Source organism: Beta vulgaris, chromosome 6 (assembly GCF_026745355.1).
Source record: "Beta vulgaris subsp. vulgaris cultivar EL10 chromosome 6, EL10.2, whole genome shotgun sequence".
Classification (NCBI taxonomy): Eukaryota; Viridiplantae; Streptophyta; class Magnoliopsida; order Caryophyllales; family Amaranthaceae; genus Beta; species Beta vulgaris.
Genome location: NC_079207.1, coordinates 61,326,101 through 61,338,999, shown reverse-complemented (window position 1 = coordinate 61,338,999; position 12,899 = coordinate 61,326,101). Strand labels below are relative to the sequence as shown.

Sequence of the window (12,899 nt, the reverse complement as noted above, 5' to 3'; positions counted from 1 at the left end):
AAAACAAATTTAGAGACATTTTATTTTACCCCAGATGGTTACACAAATCTGTCGCTTTCTGGACGCTTCGGTGAAAATTCATAGAAAAGGTAATAAATCTTCCTTTCCATATAATTCATAAATCGAGTACCATGTATAATGTAGACAAATCCCCCATCGATCTTTTTCACACTTTTAAAAAAAGAAAGTTACTCCATAATAATTTCCCAGTTTGGCTGTATCCAAATCACACATCGGATACAACAATGCAAGCATATCAGGTGAGATTTGGAAAGTGATAAAGCTTCTAATTAACTTTTGCTTCTAATTAATCTAAAGTGCATAGGATCTTAATTCATAAAAAAATTACAAAGAAGAATAAAAGAAATACCCATAATATAAAAGGAAAAGAAAAAAAGAGAAAGAAGCCAAAGTCAGTTGGTAACCATTAAATATTAAGGAAGTAACTGACTATACTTCCCTCACACCTTCTCCCCTATATATAGGATCACAGCCTCAATGTCAACCTCATCTTCAACTTAACATAAAAAAGAGAAAATAGTAATAAGAGAGACAAAATGTGTCTTACAGAAGGAAAGCAGAAAGCTAATATTGCTAATGGCAATGTTAATTGCAATGGTAATGGTGTTAAAAGCAATGGCTACAACAATCACTCTTCGTCTAACAATGATGTTGTAATTAGCCTTGATAGGTAAGTTTAATTTCTTAGCTTGCTACTTCTTAATTACATGCTTTTTTTTATCTAAAAAAATAAAAGTTCACTGTTACAATAGTACTCCCTCTGTTTTGTTTTTTTTATCTTTTTCACTTGAAATCTTGTCACTATTCATACTTATAGAGAATCTTCTCCATTTTTTTCAATTTATAAGAAAAAATATAGTCATGTGGGGTCTTGTTTGATTCGTTTTAATTAGTACATCATTAATATTCAATCGTTATAATTTTTATTAATAAATAATAAAAGATATACAAATTCAAATAGGTGTATTGGGTAATACGCACAGAAAAGTGAGATTGATAAAAAAAAAAGACAAAATACCACATATCATATGATAAGTGACTTTTTCACGACTTGTGATCATTGAAAATATCTTTACAATGATTAGTTAAAACTTTTCACATGGAACACAGTATTATGCTATTTGTTGAAAAGTATCTATAAGTACTTCTAATGGCTTCCAATCATGCATGCATGCATCAAATATGTATTATCGGCTAATTAAGTTACTAGTTTTTTATGTTACTTTTTTCTTTGATAAATAAAACTCTAATGCCATACAAAATGTATTTTATTTTATACGATGTGATTTTAGAATTTTTATTGTGAAGCCGTATTACTAAATTCGATTAATTACATATGTTATCTATATATCATGTGACTATGTATACACATAATTATGGTAGAAAATCAACAAATGAATTCTCAAATTTGTAGTGACATGCATCTTCTCCAGAACATTGTAAACACCTTTCTAATGACATGCATGAACAAACATTCTTCAATCTATAAGAAAATCACATCAATATGGAAAAGGGGTAAAAGTTGTACTTTCTTAGAAAAATGTCACCGTTTAAGGAAGTTAATTCCTACATTCTCTTACTATTTTCTTACTACGTTTTCCTAGAACCGTATTTTCTTTTCTTTTTGACTTGCCATCATATAATTGTAATATTTGCATACTTTCAATTTAAAATATGAAAACTTAGAATCAATCTCAAAAGGAATAAAATCAACACAAAAAAATAAAATCAACCTCAAAAGGAAGAAAATAAAAAAACTCGTTCCTCTTTTTAGTAAATAACTTTCCTTAAACATCAACTAGCCTTACATGCACGCAATGCGTGCGATAGCATGTGATAGCATATGAAGTAGAAATGAAATTAATTGAGTAGAAAAACTGTTTTTACATCTTGTTTTCTCAAAAAACTGATGTTTAGTTTAAATGTTCTACTTTCCCCCTTTTTTCATTCAAAATGAAACAGTTAGTTATCTTTCTATTTTTTTTCTTTAATTCCTTTTTCTATTTTTTTGGTGTCCCCATGTGTTGTCTTATATAATAGAGATATGCATTTGTTTTATATTTTTTGGAATGCAGGGGTGACCCAAAGATCTACTACACATATTGGAAAAAGATGGATGATAAGTGCAAAGTGACGATAAAGGCGTCGGAGCTAATGAGTTACTTCGGTGATTACGACGAAGGCGGTGTGTTCTACCAGCTGCCGGAGTTCAGCAACGCAGTGCACCGGATGCATCGCATAGTGGGTAACGCGGTGACCGAAGGGCGGTACATTATCGGAGGTACAGGATCATCTCAATTATTCACCGTAGCACTTCGTGCCTTGGCCTCCACTGTGAACGCTACAACTAATAATAGTGTTCTCAAGAAAAAACACATACCCGTTGTTTGTGCTCAACCCTACTACTCGGTAAATCTCTTTGTTTTTTTACTTTTATATTTTACTATATTTCTGCATGATACAAGTAACCCTGGATTTTCATTAACTATAAATGAAGTAAGGAACAAAAAAAAAGTTGTGTGTTTTGAGATTGTTTTCTACACGTTAGTTTACTACTTGCTTGCATGTGATTTTTTTTTTTTCAAGGAAGAGGTAATTATATTGGACACACCAACCAAATTACAACTTAAACAACCTGAAAACAGTGCATCATGAAACTTGCATGCGATTCCTCCCTCTACTATTAGTTTTAATGTTTACTTTTTCTCAAAGTACAACTTTTATAATCAATATCTATATTTGTATTTTATGAAAAGAAAAAATGGCCAAAACTTTTTAAATATAAGATTTCAAAAGGGAATGATAATACAAACTATAGAAAATAGAGGAAGTATCTATACTAATATATTAAAAGGTGTTCATCAACAAGGAACTGTGTGACGTGCGGCGCTATCCCACTTTATGTTCTCCGCATACAATAAAAAAAATTAGAAAATGAATGGTATAAGATTTGATCTAATAATCTCAAATTTGTATACTAATGTTTTAACTACTAAAACAAGTAATGTTTGGTCTTATAATTTCAAAGTAAAATACTATTAAGTGAAAATTATGATTACTTGAGGCATCGCTTGGGGCCTAAAAACTAGTTTAATTGTAATTAAAGTTTAATGGACATCACGTGAGAATTTTATTTACCCACGTTCTTGTATGATTTTCATAATATTTAAATTTTAATACCCCTATAATTCTATTAATTTAAATTTTATGCATTTAATTAAATTGCCTGATCTGTCTGATTATGAAGTGATTAGTAAGTTCAATTATCATATGGAAGCGAGAATATAGGTTGTGTGGGAAGGCTAGAGATTAAATGAGTGACTTGTTATTATACGTGTAACAAGCCGGGTCTGGTGCTGCCACCTTTGCTTACTTAATCCTTTGCTTACTTAATTCTAAACAGTTGCATGCATCATGTTTCATTTCTCCCAACTTTTGACACCCAAAAAAACAATAAGGCAAAAGAATATAGAAGAAAAGAAAGGGAAATTTATTTCTTTGACTTTTTTATGAATTATTTAACTACCTTTATCTATAACTCTTTAATATTCTCTTTCTTGGTTCTATCAAGGCAAATGATATATGTTGTATCATGGATAGTTTGAAACCATCTCCATCGTATAGGAAAATTTAATATGAATAATTTCACTTTTTATCAGTTTTTTAAAAATAATTTTAATTTTAGATTATTTTTGAATAATTCTAACTTTAGGAAGTACTTTTTCAAAATAAGTCGAACTATTAATTTTCTATATATTATAAATCTAAAACGAATTATTATAGGCAAAAAAAAGTGATACATTGATTTATTTTGAGAAAATTCCCTCAAAATTAAAATTATTGCGGAATAATCCAAAATTGAGATTTTTTTTGAGAAGATAGCTGGAAGTTGAAATAGATTAATCCTGTTATTTTTTCCTATTACATATGACAATATATGGACGAAACTAAAAGTTAGGGATAATTAACTCTTTCATTTAAAGAAAAAAGTGAAAAAACATTTAAATTGAACAAAAGTTCTTTGAAAAAATAAAATACAATAACAATTAACACGTATTGCGTGCATATAAGGCTAGTTCATAGTTAAATAGTTTGGTTTAGCTTTTAAAAGAAAAAACTAGTAAGCTCCTTTTACAAACATGTAATTTCATTTTTTTTATTTTCAGAAATACTAAAAACATAAATGATAATGAAATTAAGGACACTTATCATTTATTCTAAACTAATAAACAATTCGTGCCTTATTAAGGCAGACTGTTCTACCTAATTACCCCATTATCGATTATGCGCTAGCTTATATGCTTTCCCATCCCTCTAAAAAAAGACCGAGTATTGAAAATATGATTGGAGAATAATTCTATTTTTTTGCTACCTTTAAACTGTTTTACCACCTTTTCACACCTTTTTCTTTAGTGAGTAATGAATATAATATCCTTGGCGTCCCGAGCAATAATTTAAATCATTTGGAGATACTTTATTTGCTTTTTCATTAATTACTTAAGAAACATTTTATTTCTATCAGGCAATGTTTTGAAAACTTTAGAATCTAATTCTAATCTCAAGTACTTGAGAAAGTAGTCTATGTTAAAGTAGGTCCGAATGTCTGATATATACGTAATTTTATTACAATATACTTATTCGTAGGAAAATGTTTGAGTAATCTTCAAAATTGACAATTTTTTAAGACGGAAATTGATTGAGTAACTCTAAAAGTTGTCAATACTTTTATTATATATGTATGTAATAAATGAGGGGGAGAAGTGATAAGAAGGTTGGTAACTTTAAACCAATAAAAATTCAACAATAAGAAGGTTGGTAATTCTTAAAGTTACTCGATCAATCTCCTCATTTGCAAGGCCATGCAATTAATGTGTTTACATAATGTAGAATCTACAAGTTATTGTAGAATAGACCGACAACATATATGTTTAATGAGTGTTGGTCCAGAAGAACACATTTACGTCTGAAATTATTTCGAAGCTTTGAAGATGAAGAAAAGCAATGGAGTATAAGAGAATATTTATCATGAAAGGAATTTTTTTAAAAGTATAAAATAAAGAACACATGCAAATTTGATGCTTGCCCTCTATATGAACAACCATGAGCACATGGTCATGTGTTAGACGAAGCATTGATGGTCATCATGCCAAATTGGCCGGCCGACCCACTTCTTTCATATTTTTTTGTCAGAATTGTAAGGAGAGAGGGAAAATTGCCACTTATAATCATTTTGTTGAATAATAACTGAGTTTATGAGTTGGTGAATCGAGTTGGTAATTATATTACTTCCTCCGTTTCAAAATAGATGATACATTGTAATTAAAACGGATTCCTAGGCAAAATTTCCTAAGCATGTTTAAGTAGTATAAAGTGAGGTAGATTAATTGTAGTGGTCCCCATGTGAAAAGGAGGAAAAAAGAAAAAGTTGGGGACCACATGTAAATGGCCCGCCAGATTTGGGGAAGTGACTGAGTGTCTTCAAAGCTCCGGGATTATTGTTTGAATTCCGGTGGGTTTCTTCCCGAATCCGGAGTTTGATAGGGCCTCACAGCGGGACCCCCAAGGGCTTAATTTATCGCAGTTTTTGTAAATGTCGGAGTTAAATTGTTTAGGAAGGTTGTAGACAAAGAATTTCCCGAAATCGCAAATTGAATTGGGGGTGGAATTAGGGTTTGAGGAATTGGAGATTGAGAAAGGTGTTATAGAATAGGATAGAGAAGGTGGATTGTGGCGAGAGAAGGAGAGGAAGAGGAGTTGAAGAAAGAGGATAAAGAAGAAGAGACATGTGTGTGGGTGGAGGAGAGAGAAAGTGAAAGGTTTAGTGAAATATGGAGAAGATGATGATGGTGATATACTTCCTCCGTTTCTAAATAAGTGCAACATTTGCATAGTGTTTACTATTCACAGTTTAAACTTTAATTAGCTTTGGTGATTTACATTTTAGGAAAAATATAGTCATGTGGGATCTTGTTAGATTCGTCTGAATGTGAATTTTTTTGATATCAACTTTTTATAATTTTTACTTATTGATAATTGAAGATATTAATGGTTGCATTGGCAAACGTGAAAACAAGAAATGTTGCACTTATTTAGAAACAGAGGAAGTATATAGTAATTTGGGTGGGGTTTTGGGTTTTTTTATGAGGTGGTCTGGGGAAGATGATGATGTTGAAGGAAGCATGAGAGAAGAGAGAGAATGATGTTGGTAAAAATGGCGGATTCCGGTCTGGGGAAGATGATGATGTTGAAGGAAGCATGAGAGAAGAGAGAGAATGATGTAGGTAAAAATGGCGGATTCCGGTCTCGGGAAGATGATGATGTTGAAGGAAGCATGGAGGAGAGAGAAAAAGAGGAAGTGTGGGGAAAGACTAAAGAGTGTGAGTGGAGAGGTTAGGATTAATCAGATTATTAGAAGTAGATTAATGTACCTAAAACAAGTTAGTAAGGGTAAAATGGTAAAAGTGTAAGGCAAAAGTTACTAAATAAGGAAAAAAAAAAACAATGTTGCATCTATTTTGAAACACCCATAAATAGACAATGTAGCATCTATTTTGAAACGGAGGAAGTAGTAATATTGGTCACTTTGAATTTTATATACTTTTTATGTAATTTAGAAATTTATAAAAATAGGACGAAATCTTATATAAGAAGTTATGTCTGGTTGGGGTACGAAGTCATCCCTCATTCTTTTTCCTTACAATTTTTTAGGATACCGTTTCAAAATAATAAATTATAAAATAAGTTTAGTAATTCAAATTTGTATCTCATTTTTTAAAATTGTTCTTGGCCCCACTTTACCTTCTATAAAATCCAAGCAACCAAAAGAAATGCAACTTATAATAAATGGGGATGTCATTTGTTGAATGGACGTACAAATATAAATCTTTTGTCTCATAAATTGTGTACTGCTTGTGTGCCACTCTATTCTTTTGATTTATTACTAATATAACCCAACATTCGATAATTGAAATTTTTTAATAGATAATAATCATCCAGTAGTCAGAAGGCGTGGCACACAAGTGATACAACTTATGAGATAGAAGATTTGAACTCACCATTATCCTTTCAATAGTGGTTCAGGCATATATGATTCAAGGAAAATGATATACATAGCCCTTAGGGCTATGTATGAGGTGCTTAAAATGGAAATAAAATATTAAATCAAGCATTTATTATCTTAATTGATGTGAAAATGTGTCTTGAATTCTTAAACTGTTTCCATTTAAAAAAATATATTTAATGCTTATATGTAGCCCTTAGGGCTACATATAACATTACCCATGATTCAATAGACAACTTTTGAGTTCATGCATGATATATTTCCAGTTAGTTAGTTTTGACTGTACGCAAGGAGTATCAACACTTACAGTGCATAATTCTAAGTCCTGATTCACAAATATTGATTAAATCTTTGCTCCTCATGAGACAAGGTAAAAACGAAGTAGATGATGCTAACAAAATTCTGACCTCTTTTGGCAGTGCTATGAAGAGGCATTGCAGGAAGAGAAATCTGAGGTATACAAATGGCGCGGAGACGCCAACAGCTTCGAGGGGGAAGGCCCCTACATTGAAGTGGTGACAACTCCAAACAACCCGGATGGCAGACTACGGGAGCCAGTGGTGAAGAAGGAAGGTGGGATGGTGATATGTGACCTTGCTTACTACTGGCCACAATACACACCCATCACTGCTGCAGCTGATTATGATATTATGTTGTTCACCTTATCTAAGGCTACTGGTCATGCTGGTTCCCGTGTTGGGTAAGCATTATCTTTACTTGTCTTCATTCTTTTATGAACCCTCATCTTTTATCAGATTATGCATAGTTTCGTATATGAATGATTTTGTCTTTCTCATTATACATAGGAGTAGGACTCCTTATAGAACTCCAGCATTGTAGATCAGCAAATAAAAAAAGGGTTTCATGTCAAAAATGAAGTAAGGCTACTTAAGGATAGGAGTTAGCTCAGGTGGGTAGAGCGCTCTCTCTTGGACCCTGAGTTCAGGGGTTCGATCCTTACCCCCAGTATTAAGCTGAGGTATTTCCTTAGCATGTTATGCATGCCTTAACAGCCAATGTGTTGGTGTTTCCTACATTAAGGCTACTTGGCACATATAGGAACATTATAAAAACAGAGGTAGCAACAGGTTAATGGATTGAATTCAGGTTTGGTTTTGGGTTAATTGCATGTTATGATAGATATATAATGAGCACAATATGACAATTGGGTTGAAATAGTTTCACACTTCCAGTTGGGTTAGAACTTGTTAGCTCTAATTTTAAAGGCTACGCTAAGTTTTTAGATGATATGAAAAATAAGTTGGAAATGCTCGAATAAGGAGATTAGAGTTTAGACCACTTATGTGACCATATGAGAACTTTATCCAAAAACCAATTGAATTTATATTTTTAAGTAGATCCTCAAACTTATAAGTCTATAGATATCTCTCTACTTTTCAATTGTGATACTGGTGCAACTCAACTGTGCACACCAACAAGTACAATTGGCCAAACAATAAATATTAAATTATCATTATGACTAATGGAGCTCATGATTTCGTAGGTGGGCGATTGTGAAAGACAAAGAAATTGCAGCAAGGATGATAAAACTAATGTCATTGATCACCATTGGAACTTGCCATGAAGGGCAACTTCGAGCAACAACGATACTCGACTTTATTGCTGATAGCTATGAGGCGCACCTTCCTAATGGTAAGCTTGAGGTATCAAAACCCTTAGAAGAAGGGTTCTTTGAATTCAGCCACCACTTGTTGGCTGACCGATGGAAGAAGCTCAGAGCTGCAGTCAACCGCTGTGGTGCTTTCAACCTGCCTGATTACTCTGCAGAGTATTGTGACTTCATGAACAAGACCACTCATCCCAATCCAGGTACACTCCATATACTTCTGTTTTATATCAATAGCAACATTTTATTTACACTCTCTGGAACACACACTTTCACCATATATATCTTTTACTATGTATTAGTAACAAATAACATATTGATCTTACTAAAACATACACATTAAGATAAATGTGACTAGATCACACATGCTACATATTTCCATAGCCAGAAAATAAATATGATCAAAATATTCCAAAGCCCTTGCTTAAAAATTAATGTTCTTAGACAGATATATATGGACATCTTAAGCTAGTATTCACATGAACATCCTACTGGACTTAAAATTTGCAGCTAAAATCGCAAATTTAGTTTATAAAAAACAGAATTGAACATTTGTAATAATATCAATGAGCAAAATAATTTGTTTGCTTTCGTCCTCTGATTGCAGCATATGCGTGGATGGAGTTAAAATCGGGTGAAGATGCTGAAAAGCTAATGAACGAACTAAAGATCCGAACAAGGGCTGGACCAAAGTTTGGAGTCTCCTCAAAGTATGTAAGGGTCAGCATGCTGGAGAGTGATGACACCTTTAATCAGTTTCTGGAGAGGCTTTCAACTCTTTTATGTGCATGATATATAAAGAGTACTAGAGTAGCTAGAGATAATAGAAGCTAAGGTGTGCTTCGTTTAATTATCTCATAGCCTCTAATGGCCATAATATGTAATCAAAAGATCTGCACAATCGATAATAAATAAGATAAATGGTGTAGATCTATTAATTTCAGCAATATAGTGTAGCCACATGATCATCCTGCAACAACTAGCTAGTGATGTTTGGTTTGAGAATTATGGTATGATTTTCTCTTTTATTTTTTTGGGTAACTTGTGATTCATATATAGGTTCTAGTTATATTGTTCTAGTTCTAAAAGACTCTTCTTAATTGCCTTCTTAGTTGTTCTTACTTTTGTTTAATAATGTAGCTTCAATTTTTATGCAAAGAAAAAAATAAATACTTCTACGTTCGATGGGAATTCTTGAAACATAACCTGAACATCATAAGATTAAATAATCTTGGAAATTAAATGATCAATTAGTTATTTAATTTGTCGTTCAGTTGCCTTCTCTCATCACATAACTAAGGCTATGTTCTTTTGGACTGAATAATTCATTTCAGTTTAGATCAAATTAGTGCAGTTAAGATCAGACTTATTCATTTCACTTCAGTTCAGTGCATATTATTATTATTATTATTATTATTATTATTATTATTATTATTATTATTATTATTATTATTATTATTATTATCATCATTATAATTATTATTGTTATTTATGTTGTTGTTATTGTTATTATTATTATTTTATTATTATTACTATTATTATTTTATTATTATATTCTTATTATTATTATTGTTAGGGTTTATTCTCCCCAGCTTATTTTCAGTTCAGCTTAGTTCAGTTCAATTCAGTTCAATTCAGTTGATTCAATTCAGTTCAATTCTATTCAGTTCAGTTCAGCTTTGGACAATAATACTTTTACTCTCACATATCATTATTTATTTCAGTTCAATTCAGTTCAGTTCAATTCAGTTCAGTTATTTTATTCCGAAGAGAATAGGCAATTATTATTATTGTTATTATTATTATGATTATTATTATATTATTATTATTATTAAAATTTTTGGCAATGTCACCATTTAACCATTTTGGAGGATGCTGTTACTATTCTACACTATTAGGCGTGAAACATGCTTTTAGTTTTGTATATATTGACTTGTGAATAACAATCTTGGAGAAAAATATTATATATAATAATATTATTACTTCATATCACTATTATTCTACTTATTATTATTAATATTACTCAAATCATAAGAATATTATTATTATGCATATTATTAGTATTAGTATTAATATTATTACGGTTTTTAACCAATTACCCCCGACAAATCACGAAATTCACCACGTATCCTCAATGTTTCAGATATTCACCATATATTCAAAACAGTGCACCATCTACCTTTTTCTAACAGACGTTAAGTCGTCATTATCTTTATTTACAATATTGCCATTATTAACCCCTAATCCCTAAAATTTAATCTTTCCTAACCCTAAAATCTAAATCCTAACCCTAAAATCTAAACCTTAACCCACCCCCACCCTCTCTCGCCCCCCTGCAAGCCCCCTCCCCCTCCCCTGCCAACCCCCACCCCCTCCCTTCCTCTATTTTCGTGTGCCCAAAATCGGATGCATATGTTTCCCCGCTGGACGCCTAACCTGAACCATCGTGCTGCCACCCTACCTTCGACCACCTTGCGCAACCCTCATGCGTCTCCAAACGCACTCCCCTGCTCTCGCACCTTCTTTCTCCTCTCACACAAACTCCCTCTTACTGCTCCTTCTCTTCGCCTGAGATATGAGGGGAATCAAGGGGAAATCGCTACTCTTTCTCCTCGCCTGAGAACTGAGAAATTGCGGGGGAAATCATTGTTCTCTCCTCGCTTGAGATATGAGAAATCGCGGGGGAAATCACCGGTGGGGGCTGGTAAATCATGGGGGCGGGGAGGGGATCAGGGGCCTGCCACGAAAATTAATGGGGGATGGGTAGGGCCTAGGGGAATCGCGGGGGAGGTCGGGGCGGAGGGGTTGGGGAAATCACGGGGGAGGGGTGGGGGCTGGCGAAATCGCGGGGAAGGGGTAAGCTGGGGTGGACTGCGGTGGATAGGAGGGGAGGGGTCGGGGCTGGGGTGGGGTGGGATGGGCTGGGCTGGGGTGGAGGGGAGGAGAGGGTAGGTTAAGGTTAGGGGTTAGGGTTAGGGTTAGGGTTAGGATTAGTGTTAGGATTAGTGGTTAGGGTGGCAAAATTATAAATTACTCTAACGGCGACTTAATGTCCATTACCATATAGGGAATTTGGTGAAAAATTTTGAAAAGTCGAGGGTATATGGTGAATATCTTAAACATTGAGGGTATATGGTGAATTTCCTGATTTGTGTCGGGGATATTTGGTGAAAAAACCAATATTATTATTATTATCATTATCATTGATATTATTAATTATTATCATTATCAATGATGAAAAAAATATTACTCTACTTGTAATTATTAATAATACTCAATTCAGTTCAATTTCGTTCAGTTCTGTTCAGTTCAGTTCAGACTTATTCATTTCATTTCAGTTCAGTTCAGTTCAAACTTATTCATTTCAATTCAGTTCAGTTAAGAGAAATTAAGTCCAAAAGAACAAAACTTAAAACAAAACAAAAATGACGAGTAAAATGATGAATATGAATATCCTCTGGCAAGGAGCAATCGGCCAACGAACTTGATAGTCATAAAGATTGTTTTAGACAAGTTTCACACAAGGGTCAATTTTCTTGGAGAGTATTAACAATTAACTTGCAATATGAAATAAAATGAGTAAAACAAAGTGTGAAGTATTGTAAAGGACACAAAGCAAGTTTTCGTGGAAAACCCTTAGAAAAAAGGGAAAACCATGGGAGGATTGGTATCATGCCAATTCACTAAGTATTCTTGAGTTTGCGGCTGAGTACACGAGAGTAGCAAAGCTCGAGAGAAAGTAGTGATAGTAGTCAGTGAGAGACGATTTACAATGTGAGCTAACGACTATTTTTATACTATCGTAATCATTTTCCCCTTGGATTGTTATTGGCCTCATATCCTATTATTAGAGTCTTGTGGAATATCTTCAGAATCATTGCGGCTCGCTCCACTTTCCTTTCAATTCAATGAACTTCTTCCGAAACTAATAGGATGTCCTCAACTGCTTACCATGTCAATGATCCTCTCCTTTATTCGCTTAACCACCTGCTGCCACCTGGCTTTGCAAACTAACACAAATTGCTCGAGTAACTCGCTGCCACGCGGGATAAAAACTGACCCCTAATAATAGTCCCTAATTTTCCTTTTGGTCGGTAAACCAGAGAAGGGAAATTATTTAAAATGAAAACCGCCTTTCTAAGCACACTTTTTGTACGTGATGGTTTTGCATGCCTGTTTGACATTTAACTT

General features: G+C 33.3%; 1 protein-coding gene across 1 annotated transcript; it reads left to right on the top strand.

The window, feature by feature from the left end:
* The first annotated feature begins 386 nt into the window (after positions 1-386).
* LOC104897270 (tryptophan aminotransferase-related protein 1) lies at positions 387-9,836 on the top strand. The gene is made up of 5 exons (XM_010684117.4): positions 387-691; positions 2,097-2,430; positions 7,501-7,781; positions 8,586-8,911; positions 9,316-9,836. Exons 1-5 carry the CDS (start codon positions 558-560, stop codon positions 9,498-9,500), a joined length of 1,260 nt encoding a protein of 419 aa, XP_010682419.2. The 5' UTR covers positions 387-557; the 3' UTR covers positions 9,501-9,836.
* Positions 9,837-12,899: the final 3,063 nt, after the last annotated feature.